At 38.3% G+C, this 20,799-nt stretch overlaps 1 protein-coding gene across 1 annotated transcript in view; it reads right to left on the bottom strand.

The window, feature by feature from the left end:
• Positions 1–5,985: 5,985 nt before the first annotated feature.
• The window catches only part of grid1a (glutamate receptor, ionotropic, delta 1a), a 342,488-nt gene continuing 327,674 nt past the window's right edge, over positions 5,986–20,799 (bottom strand). Inside the window, 5 exon segments of the mRNA XM_048191329.1 lie at positions 5,986–6,513; positions 6,516–6,747; positions 11,326–11,566; positions 12,619–12,785; positions 16,759–16,954. Coding sequence (XP_048047286.1) covers positions 6,335–6,513; positions 6,516–6,747; positions 11,326–11,566; positions 12,619–12,785; positions 16,759–16,954 — 1,015 coding nt within the window. The 3' untranslated portion in view covers positions 5,986–6,334.

Here is a 20,799-nt window from a genome sequence, read left to right as displayed (position 1 = left end):
CATGTTTTGGAAGGCACTATGAATGCTGAAAGGTATATAAAAGGTTTTAGAGCAACATATGCTCCCCTTAAGACGACGTCTATTTCAGGGAAGGCCTTGTGTATTTCAGCAGGACAATGCAAAACCACATACTGCAGCTATTACAACAGCATGGCTTCGTCCGGGTGCTGAATTGGCCTGCCTGCAGTCCAGATATTTCACCTATAGAGAACTTTTGGTGCATCATTAAATGAAAGATGACCACAAACTCTTCAGCAGTTGGAAACATATATCAGGCAAGAATGGGACCAAACTCCAACACCAAAACTCCAGAAAGGCTTAACCTTGATGCCCAGACGTCTTCCAACTGTTTTGAAAATGAGATGCTACACCATGGTAAACATGCCCCCGTCCCAATAATTTTGAGACCTGTAGCAGGCATCAAATTTGAAATGAGCTCGTTTTCTGCATAAAATTGTAAAATTTCAAATCACAAATGCCGCTCCTGTTTCTCACGTCAATATATTGATCTGCAGTAAGCTACAATATTAGCATGCTTTTAGCAAAGCCAACCAAATGAGGCCTTTTGATCAAATGTAAATATGACAGGGTTTAACTTTTTAGATCACACTAAGCTAGAAGTTGAGGCAAACATTTCAGAAACATGCTGTGAAGCGGCATCTTCTCACAAATTATGCATAGCGTAAAAATGTTGTCTGCATTTTGTTCAGGGCTTTTAGTATTTCATGGTTGCATAGACTCTTTTCAATATATCTTTTTATGATTTAAAAGCCTGAGATAAAAAGAATCACTCAGACATGGACAAATATGTCAGTGAAACCACAAATGTTACAGTGTGTAAATCTTTTAAGTCTTCCAAGACATTTTCTTACTATAGAGATACACAGTCAGCCTCATCACTTTATTTATAGTTTAGCGGATTTATGGTGTTGCTGTGTGTGTTGAAGTGTATAACTTTTGACACAACATGTTTTTAACGCCTCCTGCCCTTGCAGGGTCAGTTATGGCATCCGCATGGTGTCCTAGATCTTATTGACACAGCTGGCAGGAGGGACGGAGAGGGCACTGCCAGTCTGTTCACCTGACAAACAACTCAAGTACTTAAAATCCGGTGTGTTCATGTAGCCTCAGGGACAATGGGCACTTCCGTGACCTTTTTATTTTGCTTGACTTTGGAGAATGGGGTGTAAATAGTCAAGTGTTACCCCTGCAACATACTGGAAACCTGCAAGAGTGTGAGTGTGGCGACAAAGAGAGGAGCGCAAACCAGCTTGTCAAAAAAATTACGGCCGATGTGTTCAGAGCTGCTGATTGGTTATGTTCATTAGTGGAAAGAAGCAGCAAGACTAAACTTTTGACTAAGCGCACACCAAGAGGATTCTAAAAATCAATAGTCATGTAGAGTTTATCTGAAAACAAACTGTATTATTAATGATTTCATGGATTTGCTCTGCAGGGGAATGTCAGTTGTTGATCATTATAAGTATCTGAGATAGAAGGAACATTAATTTGAAGATGAAGCCTCGGGGCACTGCTCAACACCACAAGACAACACTTCATCTTTTATGACTATCCCCTAAATATACTGGATATAGCTATAACGAAACAGGTAAAATGTTTGTTTGATTGACAGCTAAAAGCCTGTACACACCGGGACGAATATCGCGCGCGATTATCGCTAACATTTAACGCCTCGTGACTAAACAAAGGGCGCCAATGTGAGTGTGCACACCGACGCGAAAAACGTCATTTTTAAAAAAAACGCCTCGGGTTAGTTTTTCTGGTTTGACGCATCGCGTTAAAAACTGGCAGACCAAAGATTGGCGCTTTTGTTCATGTGCCTGGAGCTGCTGAAGTTACAGTAAAACACGACTTGGTGGCGCTCAAGCACAAAACGGTCTTACCTAGCACACATTGATACCAAGATGACGAAGAGAAAGTAAGTAGATGAGGAAGACCCCTACAAACTATCCCTGCGTCTCAAACAGCTCCCTAGCTTCCTAGGTCGCGTGTATCAGTATACCGTGTAAATGAATGTGGCCGACTCCTCGTCTATTTCATATGTTTACTTGCACTTCCGTTCACTTGCGCTACTGTCATTGTGACTTATTTGCACTACTGTTTCTGATTACCATCTCTCACGTCATGCCATTTTATTTCTGCATTTTTATCTTCTTTAACTTTATTAATATCATAAATAGCCTATATTTATTTGCACTACCGTTCACTTGCACTACTGTCAGACACGTGCACACATAGACATAAAAGGGGGCTTGAGCACCTGCCCTTTTTCTTCCTGGAGAGAAAGTGCCCTTTTAAAAAAAAAAAAATAATAATAATAATAATTAATAACAATAAATACAATATATCAGGTCGGCTTTGTCGAGTTCAGCAGCCCTCCCTCTGCGACACGCCATTCATTCCCGCGCTTATGTTTGCTCCTGGCTGAAAACTTTTGATAACTATTCCCGGGAAAATACAACTGCTGTCTGCCGATGAGAAAGAAAAAAGAAAAAGCCCTAGATGGATGCATTTCTTTCAGGTAGCCTATGTATGTTCACAAACATGTGGAATTTTTGGCTATTTAAGGGTGAGATTATTTATACGTTTAACGCCGCGTTAATAGTTTGACCACCATCAATGCTTCTGCCTGATTTGATACTAATGTAATTTATGTCATATTATAATTTCAATTATTTAAATGTGCTATGCATTGCGTTTTGAACCATGTTAAAGATATCTGTAGGGCTCTCAATACCAGAAGAGGAGCATCCGTGAACCACATTGTTAGACAGTTTTCTAAGGATGCACGATTTATTAAAACTATTTAAAAATCATAATGCAGCATTACATAATGCTATTCTTAAATCTACACTTACACAGGATAATACATCAATAAAAGTTTAAACCCTCGCTCTGTCTTTACATGTTTGATGTCCACATATTCTTGTTGAAGAAATTACAGTGGCTGTAGCATTTCTATCATAAAGAAGTGGATGAATATTATTTTTTAAATTATGGTGGTTAGCTTTAATCGTGGATTTGATCGTACTGTGCTGTGCTGTGTAACAACAATAATCAGCAGGCTTTTGGCGCCCTCTGCAGGCATTTGTTATAATATATAATGTAATTATAACATTTCAGGGGAAAACTCTTGATGTGTTTAAATGTGCAGATTAGCTTGTTTTGGTTAATTTAGAAGAAATCTACAGATGCAAACAGATGGATGGTAGTAGACTTAAAATAAACACCATTTAAATGTGTAGGGTTAAGGTTAAGTTTTCTTTCCATTAGAGTAAAAGACATGGCAGCAAAAATGAACCAAAATCTAAAAATTATCCACTACATGAAAGAAGTATTTGTGCAAAATAAACAAATTATTAGTGAAACTATGTCCCTCTCCTTGGTGCAGTCATTTATTCTAAATATATATAGCTACTTAAAAATAGTAGTGAAGAAAACATGCACATTTAGGCATAGTTTCCTTTGCTGTTGCCTGCTCTTGTGACAAACCTAATGAATATCAAAGAAGACCATGGTCTCTGTGTGAACTGATTATTTTGTAGAAATCAAGCATAAAACAATTGCGTGAGTGTGAGGGAATTAAAATAAATTGGTAAGGAAGTCAGAGTTGTCTTAATATATTTAAGGTTTTATTATTTTTTTTTTAAAATAAATAATTATGAGAAGTGCCCTTTTTACCCACTTGAGCCCCTGCCCTCCAAAATGTCTGTGCACGTCCCTGACTACTGTCATTGTGACTTATTTGCACTACTGTTTCTGACTACCATCTCTCATATGCCATATATATGCCATTTTATTTCTGCATTTTTATCTTCTTTAACTTAATTAATATCATGTTTATTTGCACTATACTGTTATGCACAAACGCCATATACTGTCAGGGAGTGAATTTGCACGTTCACTCTGCCCATCGCCAGTGAAAATCACTTTGGTATGAACACAAAAAACATCTCGAAAAACGCTGGCGATAAGCACATGCGATATTTGTCCCGATGTGTACAGGCCTCAAGAACTACACTCTTGTAGTATAAATATATCGTTGTTTATCGATGGACCTATCTGTTAGGCATTGGGTATCATGAACTCATTTCTGTTTAATGTTCATTTCTACATACATTTCCATGTTTTTGAAAGAATTCTCACCACTTATTCTCAGCAAGGCTGCATTTATTTGATAAAAACAGTATAAAAAAAAAAGTAAAATTGTGAAACATTATTACAATTTAAAAGAACTATTTTCTATTTTAATATATTTTTACATATAATTTATTCCTATGATGGCAAAGTTGAATTTTCAGCATCATTACTCCAGTCTTGATCCTTCAGAAATCAGTCACATGATCCTTCAGAAATCATTCTAAGCCGATTTGCTGCTTAATGTTTTTGTTGAAACCGTGATAAACCATTATTAAAAAAATCTGGATTCTTTGTTGAAGTTAATGACAGCAATGATTTTGAAACAGAAATGTTTTTTTAATATTATACGACTTTGTCACTTTTTATCAATTTAAAGCATCTTTGCTAATCAAGTTTTTATTACTTTAAAAAAAAAAATCTTACAGACCTCACATTTTTATAAATGAACCTTTATTAATATTTGCTGATAATCATACCAATAAACACTAAGTGGATAAAAGAGTTTATTTTTAAAAGAATCTCAAAACACCACTGTGATTTTCTTCAACATGTTAAGATCATTATCGTACTGGTTTCAGGAACAGAATAAAGAAAGATTTTTTTATTCTTAAATTTTTCTACTAAAGAGAAGCAACAAAGTTGATATTGATATGTTTATATTTTTTCTCTCAGTTGTTGTGTATTTACATTACGCTTATAAAAAGACGTGAATGTAGCCATTAAATATGAGTATGCAGAATTTCAGGTACATATAATGTACATACTGTATGTCTCCCTTTTAGAACGTATTTGATATTAAAGATGAGTGTCTCGTACGCTGTAGTCTACAGATGATTTAGCACACATGGCTGTAAAAGGCTAAGACAGTCGCCATACGTACTCTATCAAGACTTAAAGGTGCTAAAGAGGATGTTTTGTTTTACACATTTTTGCAATATAATATTACTTGAAACTGTCTTTACTAACTGATAAAAGACTATTTATTAGGTGCACTGAAAGGAATACAATTAATATACATCATCTGTGGACGAGGTAGGGCCTTAAAAACATCAGCCAATCGTTTACGCGATCATCGCGTAAACGATTGGCCCTCTGGCTTGTCAATCACTGCCGTGACATTCCTTGTGAGAGACGAGCGCGGCTGCGCGCTCCAGTAACTTTCCACACTCCACAGGCGCTGCATGCAATGTTTTTGTCAGGAGACAGGAATAACAACTGCAGATTATGAGTTACCTGCGGTGAGTCCGACATAATGAATCCACTAACACGATACAGCGAACGCCGGTGGTAAACACTCGTGTTTTCCAATACTCGTGCACGAGTTTTGGGAGGTGTTCCCTCGAAAGAAGGGGGGGTTGTTCTTATGCATGCACTCATTTCAAAAACTCAGTAACAGTCTTTGGTTTCTCAGTCGACGAAAAGATCCTCTTTATCACCTTTAAGCCTAGTCCCAGACTAGTGCCATTGTTTTGTCTCAAGATGCACACCAATAATGTTTTTTTTTCTAAGGCATGTTTATAAAAGCTACTTAAATGTCCTAATTGAACTAAGGCCTAATCCTGGCTTAATCTAAGCCCTGTCTGTGAAACCGGGCCTAAGAATATATGAGTAGCTTCTACTAAAACTTTGCTCCCTGGGATAAAACGTTACGTGAACAATGCCTTCACAAACCTGCAGTTTCGCTGATTCATTTCTCTTTAAAGCTACTTTTATATTAAACAAAAAATTACGAGATCAAAAGTTCTTCAGTCTTTCAGTTGTTTTCTCCCCATCTTTTCTACTTCAAACAAACAAACAAACAACAACAAAAAAAAAACTTTAAACGTGGCACTTAGAAAACATCCACAAGGAATTCTCATTTTTATTTTAGAACAAAATTTACAAAGCCATTCAAACAGTCTGTATTTTATGTAATTACTTCTTTTAAACTCAACTTCAAAAAAATCATGAATATTCAAAATACACTTTGACTTCACTGCGGTCTCTCATTATATACAAATATGTACAGGCAAGGAAATTCAGCGTCTCACAGTCATATGTATCTGTACTGAAAAAAAGAGATCTTCATATCTGTTTGTATGTATGTAATTGTATAAATGCAACCAGACCTGGTCCAAACTCGGTTTTTGTGATTGGCTGGTTGGCAGTCTTTTGAACGCTCTGACCGGTTGGCTCAAATAGAGGTCCCATGGCTTGGATCAATGGCTTCTGGGATGGGTCCCCCGGGCACTGCCTGGTAAGAGATGGGCATAGGTGTCTTTATGGGGCTCTGGCGGAAAAGGCCTCCGTTGGGCGCCCGGTGTTTGCAGCGCATGGATGGCGGCAGAGTGGAACTGCTGAGAGGAGGGGGAGGCTCCGTCCGGGCACGCGGCCGACCCCAGGACCCTCCTGGAGGAATGAAGTCACGGACAGGGCCCCAGGGGGGAAATCTCTCATGGGTTCCTGGGAGCTCTGCTGTGGCCGCATGCTGCCCATGTCCAGGGCAGAGATCTCCAGAGATTGACCTGGCAGCTGCTTGTGCGCCAGATCGTCCTCCATCAGCCCACTCAAACGCTGGTGAACCTGCTCCAGATCCATCTCTTTGTCCTGGGAAAGACAAAGAAACAGGGAGAATGAGACTGAGTCTAACGTGAAGGAAAGATGAAAAGGTGGGAATTGATTTGTGGGGTGGAAGGCGTAAAGAAAATGAGAAACGACAAGCAAAAAGTGGACAGACACTGAAGCAAAAACAGGTGTGAATGAAAGGAACATGGAAGTGCATGCAATCTTTCAGAAAAGAGCAGAAGGTGTTTACCAAGGGCTCCAACAATCACATCAGCTCTGATTAATGATACCAATTACACAACGTACTACTGACAGCACAGAATAATCTCATAAAAATCAAATCAAATCCATCTCGTCTCCCACCCGCTCCAGCAAGCGAAAGGTCTGAATGCTAAAACAGCTTCGAAAAGTTACGAAATGATCAATGATGCAAATGAGAGTGTGCGCTGGGTAACATGGGCCATAAATTGAATTGCAAACACAAGCCTCGGAGCTTCAATGTTTCGGGCTTATTTCGGAGGAGCCATGAAAGGGGTATTTCTTCATTCTTTGATACGCACCGCCGTGAAATAGCTTCGGTCATGCGCCAGCGATGCCGTGGCGTGCCACTTAATGAAAGAATCAAGCCAACATTAACAGGCTGCTAACTGCTTACTTTTTTTCCCACACAATTCTGATAGTCATTTCATTTTCCTGCCATGCATCCTCCGTCAGAGAGTGAGGAGGGTGGACTTGATACTGTGAAGCTTTCAGTAAACGCTGATAACCGTTACATCCAGGACTACTCTGCTAATCACGGTTCTTCTTCTGTTTTGTACAAGTCAGTTCAGTAATGCATCCTTTCCATTTTAATGGGATTGTTCACTCCAAAATGAAAATTCAGTCATCATTTACTCACCCTCTTGTCATTGCAAACCTGTACGACTCTTCTCCTTCTGTGGAACACAAAATTCAATGGGGTCCAAAATGTTCATTTTCAAAAACATGTCTTCTTTTGTGTTTCTCAGAAAGAAAGAAAGATTTTTAAGACAAAAATTCATACAGGTTTAGAGACATGACATAAGGGGCTTTTGCACCTGAGGATCCTTTTCATAGTTCCTAGAACTATTGACTGAAGTACCCAGATTTTCGCAATGTTCGCACCGCAGGAACTAGATATGATTTTAGTTCTAGGAACTGCTTTTGGGGGAACTAAATTTTCTCCTACTTCAGAGTATGGTCTAAACCAGCACTATAGGAACTATCAGTGATGTGAGTGTACGTTGATTGGTCAAACGCATGTCATACACCGCCACCCGGCATTTTTAAAAAGCCGTGTAACATTAAACATGGAAAACAGGGTTGTGTTTTTTTCTCCGCCTCGATGATATGCAATACTGAAAGTTGTCATAGGAGATTTCGTCTCTTAGCCCCACTTTTTGCTCTTTCAGTCATATAGATTATGTGTTTACATTCAATCTCTGTTATCAAGAAACGCACGGCATCCTACATTCACCGTTTTTAGCATTTGTAAATGCCACGCTTAAAGACGCCGCTGCAGAGTTCCTATTCCCGGTGCGAATGCAACCAGGAACATGGCCCGGGGGAGAAATGAGTTCCCGGGGAACTATGCTAGTGGCTAGTTCCTAGAACTATTAAGTGCGAAAGCTCCTATAGAGTAACTGATTTTTCACTTTTGGGTGAACCAGCCCTTTAACTCAATTGCAGAGGTCTTCAGGTTCTATCGCGGTCGATGCCAGTGAATCAACTGTATAGTCTACAGTTTTGTACCATTTATGGGTAATTAGAGGTGTCACATTTTGAGACTATGCTTCTGAGTCATAAGATCAATGATGAGATAATTACTGTAGCGCTCATGCAGCTGTACTAGAAAGTCTGAATGTGCCTCTAATTAAAAATGCATTAATTTGCCATTAAAATACGCTCAATTTGGGGCACTTACAGCTGTGACAAACAACACAACTGGAGGCCAATATCCTTTCGGATTCCAGATTGCAATATTTTGGGACATCAGTGTGGCCACTGAATGGGTGATCTGATGGAAGACAAACAAATGATGAATTTGATGAGAATGTGGAGAGGCGCACAGCGGGATTCCTGTTAGTGCTGCTTTGGCAAAGAGATTCCATGAATAAAATAATCAGTCTCTAAACAGAAAGTACTTATTAATCCACACAATATGGATGAAATAATCTCTCTGACTCTGCCTGGGTGTCTGTCATCAGTTAGCTCTCTATGCATGAGTGAGTCATAATTACCTCACCACCCACATCAACATATATATATATATATATATTTATATATAATCTGATTGATCTAGAGTCCTAACCCGCTCCAGGAGAACGCTTGTCCTTCCTCTAAATGACTTCATATTCTCAAGCCCTGTTCACCCCACTGACAGGTATCCCTGCTCAGGTCTCGGCTGACCTGTGTAAAAAGCCTGCGTGTCTTCCCAGTCTCTTTCTCTCTCTGGCCAAACGTCCCGTGCGCATCCAGCGGCAGTTGCAATTTCATTATATGCCAATGACCCAGACGCCATCTCCAGAGTGCAGCCCTTAGTGTCCTGTATGAGACCATAGAGAACCTGTGACTGCCTGGACATTGGCATATAATTGCAATAAGAAGACACAGAGAGGGATATAAAACGTAAAATGTGTAAAGTTGGTTATTGTGTGGTTCTTATTGCTTGCCAGAGCTCCAATCATTCCCTTCTTACAGTGTGTAGCAGAAACCAAACAAAACCATATATAAAAGAAACACTCAAATTGTACAGGCATACGGCAGACTGAACACCTTAAAGCGAGAACAAGGAGTCGGTGAAAGCAATATAGTCTGAAAGCTATTATAAATTCTTATCTCTTTATGTGCTATCATTTCAATTCCAGCCAAATTTCATGCAGTTAACAAATAGTAGTCATAAAACAGACCTCTGATCGCTATTAATCAATAATGTCAGCAAAATGTAATATTACATTAACATTCGTAAACTGTAATATGTGGTTTACGAGCCGTTGCTCTCACCAACGTGCTTGCCTCGGCTCAAGATATCACCAAAGGGAAAGGAGAGAAGGAGAGGAGACAAGGACGGAAGAGTAACTGCAGAACACTTGAACATAAGTCAATAATTCACTGGCTTTCTCATTGCACACACTTTAGTTTAGGGATCCAGGTACAACCTTTGCCTAACAATCGAGCTGAAGCAGCAGAAGACGTAGAATTGACTGATGTTGCAAATTGGGGATGTTTGTATTCAGAAAATTACTTGGAAACATCATTTTATTGAATAGAACTATATTAGTAGTTACCCATAACAAAGAGCTAATGGATTTGACTACAAAAGTGAAAGGGATAGTACATCCCGAACAGAAAATTCTGAGATCATTTTTGGTGGTTCCAAGCTCATATGATTTTCCTTCTTTTGTGGAACACAAAATAAAATATCTTGAAGGACGTTATAGCAATTTTAATCCATCATAAAATCAATGCAACCCCAAACTTTCCACCTCCAAAATGGACATAAAAGTAGTGTGAAATTTTTTTAAACATTATGGTGACATAAAATATAAAATAGCATTAATCTTCAATGGTTTTGCACATCTTGTGACCAATCAACATGACATTTGTGGTTGAATTGTATGGATTAATTTCACAATACTTTAATGTTCTTTTTGGAGGTTGAAAGTTTTGGGTTCCATTAACTTTCACAATATAGTTACTGGATTTTGTGATGTAGTTGTAGTAGTATAGATTTACTAATGCTATGTCAGCATCTGAGCCTATCTTCCTGGCAAAAATACAAGAGTTGTATACTGTAAATACAATAAACATAAAATCCAAATGAATATATATAAAAAAGTTCTGAAACCTTTTCTGGTAAAATCTTACTAACATCCTTAAGTGAGCTTGCTATATAAAAGTGTTGTCTACTTGCATTAAAAGCAGCAGAGTCCAATAAAATATGTTTAATGGAAAGGGGGATCTTGCAGGACATACATAGAGTTGGGTCTTCGCCTTAAATTTGAGATGTCGGGGCGTTGTGCTAAAAAATGGAGGCAGATGAACATGAGCAGACTAAATATTGGAGAAGTCCAGCAGATGTCACCAGTATTTTGATTAAACATTATATGGATGAATTGTTCAATAAAAGATCAACAACAAGCATTTAAAAATAAATATATATATATATATATAGGTGATATTATAGGTGAATTATCATTTCATCCTGACTTTGAACATTCTCCACAGTATCTTTTGTGTTCCATTTAAGAAAGTAAGTCATACAGGTTTGGAACGACATTAGGGTGAGTAAATGATGACTGAGTTTTCATATTTGGGTGAACTAACCCTTTAAATAATCAATGATTTCATCTGTTTTGTGCTTTTTTTTGTGACTCCCTCCCCCTTCACCCTTCCCTCTTGCCTTCTCTTTGGCAACACTTCAGCAAATGGGAGGCAGTAAGTTCTTGATGGTCACACCTATAGCTGGGTGTACTGGAGCTCGACTAAATCGGGGCTTGCATCAGTGGCGTCTGGATCCATAAAGTAGAGTGTGGCAGTGGCTGTACAGTCCTGGGCGCGGTGGGCAGGGGTTGGCCGTAGTTTGGCCGCCTGTGGGGTCACCTCTTTGGGCTGTGCCCGTTGGCAGCGTGGCCCGTTCCACCAAGACTCCAGAGCGGCTACCAGGCAAGCCAGCAGCAGCCCCGCCGCTAGGATGCAGAAGACCCCAGCGAAGCTGTGCAGTCTCAGGGCACGACCCTCAGGCTGAGGCTCCACATGCTTGTCCAGGTCGCAGCGACCTTTCCGAGGCCACCATTTCTGCTTTAGAATGTCAAGGTCTCCTTTCTCTTGCAGGTCAAGGATCCTGAAGTGAAAGGGAATGTTAACTTGTTATGAGGATCATGGCATGAAACTGCCATTGCATTCAACACATCAAATGAAGCTCTGATCAAAATACATATGATGGAACGAGGGTAATGAGGCAAATATTACATTCAGTGGTCAAGGAAAATGACCAAGGAACAAATGATGGAAACATAGTACTTCTGGTTTTCGAATGTAAAAAACAAAGCAAGTATCTCTTTAAATAAAAGGCAAAGATACAAGGTCCTCAAAAAATGTTACCAAGCTTCACTTTAGCAGTGGCAATGAACATTTGGTCTTCCTTTCACAGTCTTAATTGGCTTTCTCTTTATTCTTTGACAAGTTTTCTTCCTAGTAATTCATTTCAATGCAGCATATGTTCAGAAAGCGAATGTATTCGCAAAGAATCCAGAGCAAAAGGTCAATAGCTATTGATAGAAAAGAAAATGTCTAAGGTTGAAAAATAGAGTCTGTTAAACTGCAATCGTCCTGGGTATTAATTTAAAATATATTTGATTCTAATTCCCCATAACAGACTGGCAGGTGATTGTAGAGGATCCTTCATGAAAATGCATTTCGAGGCCTTGATGTTCCTGATATGTGCATTATTAATTGCCAGAGAGCTTACCTCCCTAAAGCTAATTAGTATGTGAGCAGAGCGTTGGTACGAGCTGAAAATATGAATGCAAATTATAGTCAAACAAATGAAGGGCTGCAGGGTGAGGTGCTTTAAAGCCAGTGGAGAGAAGAAAGGATGGGTGGGAATGAAGATAAATGCAACGAAGAGCAGACACGATTCATGGGTTCTCCGGCAAGACTGTGTCTGCCAAGAAAAGAAAAAAAAAAGTAATGTAAATGAGAGAAAGGACAGATGATGAAAGAAAAAGGGAAACAATCCATCATAGTCATGCACTGTGATGTTTGTGAAGCTTTGGAGCTTGATATTGACTTAAAATGATTGAAACGACGGTGTCTATCCTTCAGCTAGTTTAACGACTTGTATCGTTCTTTGTGATCACATTGCACATATACACTCTGAAAGAAAACGCTCACTTCTGCGAGAAGAGATCTCTGTAGGGGCTGCCGTGCTGCAGAGCCAGGCCATATCCTTTGCTGCTCATGCTGTTTCCTGTGACCACCAGCGTACAATCATCATCTGTCAGAGCTGCATACTCTAACACCGCCATGTCCCACAGGAAGGCATACGGATCCCGCTTCACCTGAGAAAAACCACACACACTCGCATGGTACAGTGTTTCATTTGCCCATTTATGGCAGAACATCACACCAGATATTTGTGGTTTTCATAACAGCAACGTAAACACAGCCCGAGGTTATGCTGAGATGGAGAGCTTCTCCTTTCAGTCACTCACTTCTTGTCAGACAGGTCACAGACATCATTCAAAATGAAAGATGTTTATTTTTCACTGAAATTCATGAGATGGCTTTGAACTTGTTTCTTCTCTGGAAACTAGCCACCCCCGCTTTCTTTTTCAACAGATTAACACTCGAAAAAATGGCTTTCCCCCACCACACTAAATAAAGCAGCACAAGCGTCCGCTTTCCTTTCTGTCTCTTTTAAACTCAGACTCTATCGCAGCCACACAGTCATGTCACTTTCATATGACAAGTACAAAGGGAAAAAAAATGGATGTCATAGAAGAAATGACAAAGAAGCTATCATCCCCTGGCTCTTCCATATAAACATTAAATTTTCTCCTTGTAAAGTACTACAAATACCCGCCACTTGCCTGAAATGATATTTATAGTTTGTCTTTCAAGTGTACATCTATTAGAAGGATTTGCATATTCTCAACCTATTAAAGCATTGATATCAAATCAATCAAAGGTTTACAAGTGTCCAGTTTGGAAAATCGTCAGTTAAACAAAGACGATAACCTCTAATAGACAGGATGAAGAGACACAGACATGCAGTAGGATTTGCACTAAACCAGTTCTTCATCTGGTTTATATGAATTAAGGCCCATTAAGGCCCAGTTTACACTAGTGCCTTTGCGTTTTAAAACGCATAAGTTCTGCTACAGTTAAGCCTATAGTTTACACTACACCGGCGTTTTTGAACCTCGAAAATGGAGACTTTCGAAAATGCTGCAGAGCCCGTTTTAGTTTGAAAACGCAGAGGTTACGTTTTAGTATAAACAGACCGAAACGGAAACTTTTGAAAACGATGGCCCACGATAACGATAACATGGAGACTAAACTGCAGTCTTTGTTGTAATTTTTAGCAGCCATTATGCAGTTAAACTCTGCATTTTTTTAATACTGCAGCTACCTACATGTAAGAGGCAACTGTTTACACTTGGACGCGCATGCCCAGTGTGCATGAACGGTCATGTGACATGCATTTTCAGCCATGTAGTATAGACAGAGAAACGCCAGTGTAGATGAGGATCGTTTTCATTTTAAAACACCGTTTTTAAAACGAAACTGCACTAGTGTACATGGGGCCTAAAACTCACTTTAAAAAATGGATAGTTCTGGCCCTTGATTCTGATTGAGATGAGATGAGCCGCGTTCGAAGCCGTTGTAAAATTCCCGAGAACATACAGCTGACTGCATTACATAAGTATCGCTGCGCCACTGAATGTGTATGTTGCTGCGTCTGTCTTAGCAACCACTCTTAGCAACGTAAACATATGTTTGTTCTCTATTGATTTTGTTTATTGAAGCTTACTGCATTATGTAGAAGGGTATTGTGAGAGAGATATCGAGTGACCGAGTGAATTAGCTTCATTCAGATTTAGCATTTTCCTTCAGGTCAGTCCTATGTTCATAATAAAAAACCCTTTCGAATGTCCACTGCGATCTTGTCCTTTTAACATTTTATGGGTTTTCCTGTGACTGACAGTTGCTAGTCAAAGCATTTGCATCTTGTTCCGTGTTAACAGTTTCAATAAAAGTCTTCGCTCTTTTGCCGCCATCTAACAGTGAAATAAATGTAACTTCAGTTGCTGTTCACGAACAGGGACTACTTTTTCCAGTGGAAGGAAGCCTTTTAATGATTTTACTTCATGAAAGTTGCATTGATGCATATTTTTTGGGTTTAATATTTGTATTGTGTAGTAACCGTTTTATAAAAGCAATAAGCCCTGTGAAGCCGTGGTTTACAGTGAATTTATAACAGCTAAGGGGGTTTTAGGCACAACGCTCCCATTAGAAACAATGCCCCTTAGCTGTTATAAATTCACTGTAAACCACGGCATCTTGGGGCTCATTGCTTTATTGAATTGTAGTTTATCATGGGTTCCACAAAAATATTAAGAAGCAAAAACATTGATTTGTATAACTGATACTAATAAAAAATGTTTCATGCACACCAAATCAGCAAATTAAAATGATTTTTGTAGGATCATGTGACACTGAAGACTAGAGTAATGGCTGCTGAAAATTCAGCTTTGCTAAGCTGTCCCTTGGTTGTGGCCTCATTTCCACCTCATAAAATGTTCCTGATTGAAAAAAATATTAAACTAGAAACACATTAAACTAGCGACGGTGTGAAATGTGTTGTGTAAGAGAATTTATTTTTTAGTCTACATGGACAAAAGTGGCCATAGTTGAAGAAACACTTGTATATGTGAACCTGCTGGACAATTACTGGCAGTTAAACACTTCAGCATGGATGGCCTGATAATAGCATTATTCAACACTGTCCAAAGTGCGGGGGTGCAGGCATACAGACCTCTTTCTCTGTGTCTTATCTCTTTTCATTATTCTGTTTAAGAAATCAATGCTGAGCCTGGTGAATTGTTAGCTTAAAAGACAGTTAAGAAAAAAACAGATTCATGGTTTTGGTTATGTCTCCTGTGAAAAGCACGCCAGTGGATATGTGCTCGCTTGTAACAATAAGACAAGCTGTGAAATTTAATAGCTGCAAATTCTGGAAGTTTTATCAAAGGGTTTGATGTGGATATCAAGTATCTTAAAGGTTCTCTTGGAATCAGCAATAGTTTATATACAAAGTGACTTTGAAAGTTTTACAAAACAAGCATAAATACATGAATGGATTCAGCAGCATTTGAATTGTAATTTTTATGGCTCACACAATATGGAGGGATATTACATTGTCTGAGCCATGAATATTTATCTTGATAGTCTAATGCTGTTTTCTCATGTTTTCTGTCAGACTTGTATGCTACATTTCCTTTTCTCTCTTTAATGATGCATTGTCCTGTTATGAACCTAAACAGACTGCATTTTACTGATTGCTCTTTCTGTGTTCTGTGATACATGCCTTGGATTACAAAGAGGCACCGATAGCAAGCCAGCATCAGGCACGTGATAGTGCACAGAAAAGCTCTTACCAGGACAAAACTTCAGCACCGCGGACAGCTCTTATCAATAACTTCACCATAAATTCAGCACCACGGACAGCGCTCCACTCTGTAGGGCTGGTTCTGATTTGAAAGGATTGAGCCTTTCCAGTTAAATAATATAGCTTCTCTTATCCTCTGTTTCATGTGTTGTTTGTGCAGATGTATAAAAAACAGAACATAAATGTAGGTCTGCAATTTTTTTAAATTACTAAATTTACTGTAAGGTCTGTCACAGTTAACATTATTTAAACATGGTTATTAGATATATTTACAAATTTAGTATATCTATCTTTTTTTTTCCCACAAACTATATACACTACAATTCAAAACTTTGGGGTCAGTAAGATTTTAAAAATGTTTTTGAAAGAAGTCTCAGGTTCGCCATGCTGGATTTATTAGATCAAAGATACAGTGAACAGTTATATTGTGAAATATTATTAGAATTATTAGAACTGCCTTCTGTTTTAATGTATTTTAAAATGTAATTTATTCCTGTGATGACTAAGCTGAATTTTCAGCATTACTTCAGTCATCAGTGTCACATGATCCTTCAGAAAATATTCTGATATGCTGATTTGGTGCTCAAGAAACGTTTCTTCCTTTCCTTATTGAAAACATATGTGCTGCTTAATATTTTTGTGGAAACTTTGATACATTTACATATACAGAAAGTTCAAAAGAACAATTCATTTGAAATAGAAATCTTTTGCAAAATTATACATTTCTTTATATTGGGTCTGTACATATGAAAATACATAGATGCCTTGATATTAAAGGGTTCTTGGCATCATAAAGTTTGAAAAGCCTTGGATTTACATTTTTACATCATGTAAGTAACAAGACTGTGTGGGTCTAATACCTTGCGGATGCCTTCAGCAGGAGAGGTCACAGAGTTGTCCTGTCCCTGATTTTTATTGATAGTTCTCCACAACTCTGCAAAAGTGCTGTCTTGCTCCAGGGGGTTTGTGCCCTTCACCCTGAAATACTCGAACACAGCAGACTCTCTCACCGTTCCGAAGCTCATCTCTGTCTGCTTGGAAAGGTCTTGAAATGTTCTGAATTGAGAAGAAAAGTAATTAAATATATAACAGGCACACATTCCTCAAAATAAATAAAAATAAAATAAAGCAAATCTAACTAATTAATATGCAGTATGCCAATAATTATTGATGCCTGGTGTTCAAATTGTGTTTGCTAAATTGCCATTGTGTTTACAGGCATGTGCCAGATGATTTGATTAATTATTTTAGTGTCTAAACAATCTGGAGGTCTATAATATGCCTCAAACAACAACATAAAAAGCTGTGAATGGTACACTTCACAACCTGCCTAAACAGTGTGAAAGGAGCATTAAACAATTAAATTCACACTCTCGTTGGAACCAAACATTTGAGCATACAGTATCATATGGTGCTTTTCAGCTAACTGAATAACATTAATAATATTATTTCACTTTATTGTTTCACTCATACTAGTTCAGAAACTAAATGAAATGTGATTAAATAAATCACTATACATATACAGTATATATATATAAAACCAATAGTAAATTTGCATGTTTAGCACTAGGGTTGGTGTAATGCACATGTCCTCAGGCTATAGGATACTATTAGCAGTTTATTCCAAAATAGTTTTTTAATTTCATCATTGTCTAGTTTTAGGACGTTTACAATGTCAAAAATATATCTGTAGTGTGTCTACTGCCTACACTCAAAATATGCTTAAAAACCCTTCTCTGAAAAAAACCCCAAAACATTTAATTAAGTGGATTATAACGCGGGCAACGTGTCCTTCACCTCTCTATCATACTATTCCTCTCAAATACGCTCATGAATCACAGAGGTGTGAGGTCGAGCTAATGCTATGCTGCATTTCAATTGGGTAATATGGGGGTTAATGAACAACACTTATCCAACACTACCATTACAGCTTGAACTGGACCTGCAAATACCAATCTAACAGCATGAAGATCTTTGGCTGGTTTACATCTGCAACAATACTCTCGACTACAGATTATAACAATGAAAGAGCTCTTGCAACAATCAATCCCTAACGCAAAAGCAGATTAGGCACAACGACACTTAAACTGTCATAAATAATGAATGAATGCATAAATACAATGTATTCGTTAATTATTTGAATTATCTGGGGGAAAATAATACCCCATGACAAAATACAGTTCTAAATGAGTTTACAGCTCACAGCTGCTGCCTTCCATCTGCAACTTCCGATGTCTTGCAGTCCATGTGTGATATTTTAAGGGCAGCCGGCTGCTCTTGCCTCTTGTGTAATGACAGTGTGTTGCTTCTCCTTCTGGTTTTAGTGGGGAGTGATTTTATGTTGAGATAAGCAACTTCCATCACCGTTGACAAGGCTATTTAACAGGACTCACACAATTATTTGCAGATTCAATGAGTCAGATTGTTAATCTTGAGATGTTAATCTTGAGATGATAAAATCAGAACAATTAGTCAGTTTAATTATAGTGGTACTGCCACAACTGGAAGAGAGAGAGAAAAAAACCTATGGAAATATGTTATGCATGGTGTCATCTCATTGTATTTATATAGTCATTTATATTCCACACTGAGCAGCTTCTGTAACTCTGAAATTCTGAAATTGATCATTTCTTTGGGAAAGTGGCAGAGCAGTTAATTGTTTTAGATTCAAGATGTCAAAAAGTTTCTATCAATTATAAATACTCTACCATCCAGAAGTCAGTAGTTCTTATTTTCTTTATTTTTTTGGAAGAAATAAATACTTTTATTCAGCAAGAACACATTAAATTGATCAAAGGGGACAGTAAAGACATTTATAATGTTACAAACAATGTTTTTACTGTATTTTTGATCAAATAAATGCAGCCTTGGTGAGCATAAGAGACTTCTTTCGAAAACAACTTAAAAATCTTAACAACCACAAACTTTTAAATGGTAGTGTACATCATCAAGTCATATTGAACAAAGTTGTTTAAGTTCCTGTTTTCCACTGGATTTTGCAAAGCAGAATTTAATTTATGGTCTGCCTATATGGGGTCTTGGTCTCCATTGTGCTAATATAATTTCTGGCTGTTGTAAAATAAAAAAAACTGCTTGTATAAAAGTCCACTTAATGACCACAACACCTGGGTCAAATGACCTGAATAAAAACTGAAAGAACTACTTCTAATGTCATGTCCTTTAACGTAACTTTGTCATTTTACTCATGTCTCTGTTTTGTGGGAGGATCTACGTGTGTGCACTTGTCTTTGTGTTCCTCACGTTCTCAACGCTTATTGGAGTGTTACAGGTGCTGGAATGGCTTGTCGCCTGCACTACAGCGGATGTAATTAGAGTGAAGATGTCCACCCTTCGAGTTCCCCTCTTCTGCTTCAGAGACGTGGCTCTGTCTGTGCTCTCTTAGATTTTGTGTAACATGCTAACCACATCTTGTACTGTGTGTGCCTTCAGCTCTTGTGCAATACTTTAGGCTTACTTAGCCATGCTCCTTGTGGGGGTCTGAACTGTTAAAGTCCCCCTGGAGTCAATAATTATATCCTTTAAAACTCATCTTTGATCAAATCTTTATGTCTTAACATAGCTTGACGTAACTCTACACCCTTGCTTTATTTAGAATAAACGGATCTATGAATATGCTAATTTGCCGCCTCCACTCACTCACACAAGCTCAGAGATCCACTCGGTCAACTTACTGAGGTAAATGCTGCACAATGGTATCGCTTTTTACAATGTCAGACACATAACAGTAATTAATATGGTAAGCCTTTTGCTTGACTATGTTAACAAACAGCTAATAATGTGTTGCTAATGTTACACAAACAATGTTCCCGTTCACCATCTCAAAGTCAAACAGCTGCCTTCTTAAAAACAGGATTCTTGCAAACACTTTAAAGAAACTCAGAGTGTCAGTGAAGAAAAGCATATAGCTACATCATACACTCAGTATATTGCTAAATCTGCCTGATTGTTTTATACCGGGATAATCTGGCTTCTCTTGAGACTCCCTTGCTTCAGAGCGGTCATAGTTAATGATATGTTAAAGGGAACTCCTGGTATTAAGACTTGTATGCTTAATATAATGTAAATGATGTCTCTTACTGAAAAATGTAGTAGAAAACCCATGAAAGATTTACATTATTTAAAAAAAAATCCACATTGTTTTATACATATTTTGGCCAATGGGCGGCGCCATTTTGTTTAGGTACACAGTGCGTTCTACGTCGATGACGTCAAATGGTTGCTCTCGGTGAGCTACTGACACTGTTGCTATTTTTACCGCAACACAACTCGGAATATAATACATGATGCCACATTTGGTTATAATTTTCAGTCGAAGGGCAACAAGAGAAGTGTAAGTGTAAGTGTAAGTGTATGTCTTCACTGCTTTACTAGCAATAAGAAGAGGAGAAAAGAATGGGACGTTGTAATGAATGTGGACGAATAAAACTTCCGAAAGACCCGCGTCTTTGTTCTCTTCACTTTTGACTTATGAATTTGCACATGGTTTGTCTTAAAGCATATTAAAAACACCACAAGCATTAAAAACTTGATTTTCACCACAGGGGGACTTTAAAAGTTGTAAACTTGTTTGTATCGAATTTAAAGGAACTAACTTTGTATGAGTGGGGCACCGAACCCAAACCTGTCCTGGAGAACCCCCAGCCCTGCACATTTCATATGTCTCCCTCATCTATCACAACCTGATTCAGCTCATGTGCTCATTAGTAGACACAGCAAGACCTGAAATAGGTGTTTCAGAAATAGGTAGACAAAATGTGATACAAAATGTGCAGGGCTTGGGGGTGTAACGAATCGGGACTCAGGCAGAGATCCATTTGCAAGCTTTTATTTAAAGTGAGCATAGTCGTACAGGCTGGGTCGATCAGGGGCAAACAGGAACA

This window comes from Megalobrama amblycephala, linkage group LG5 (assembly GCF_018812025.1).
Source record: "Megalobrama amblycephala isolate DHTTF-2021 linkage group LG5, ASM1881202v1, whole genome shotgun sequence".
In the NCBI taxonomy this organism is placed as follows: Eukaryota; Metazoa; Chordata; class Actinopteri; order Cypriniformes; family Xenocyprididae; genus Megalobrama; species Megalobrama amblycephala.
Note: the sequence above shows the minus strand (reverse complement) of the source record. Positions and strands in the feature narration are given on the sequence as shown.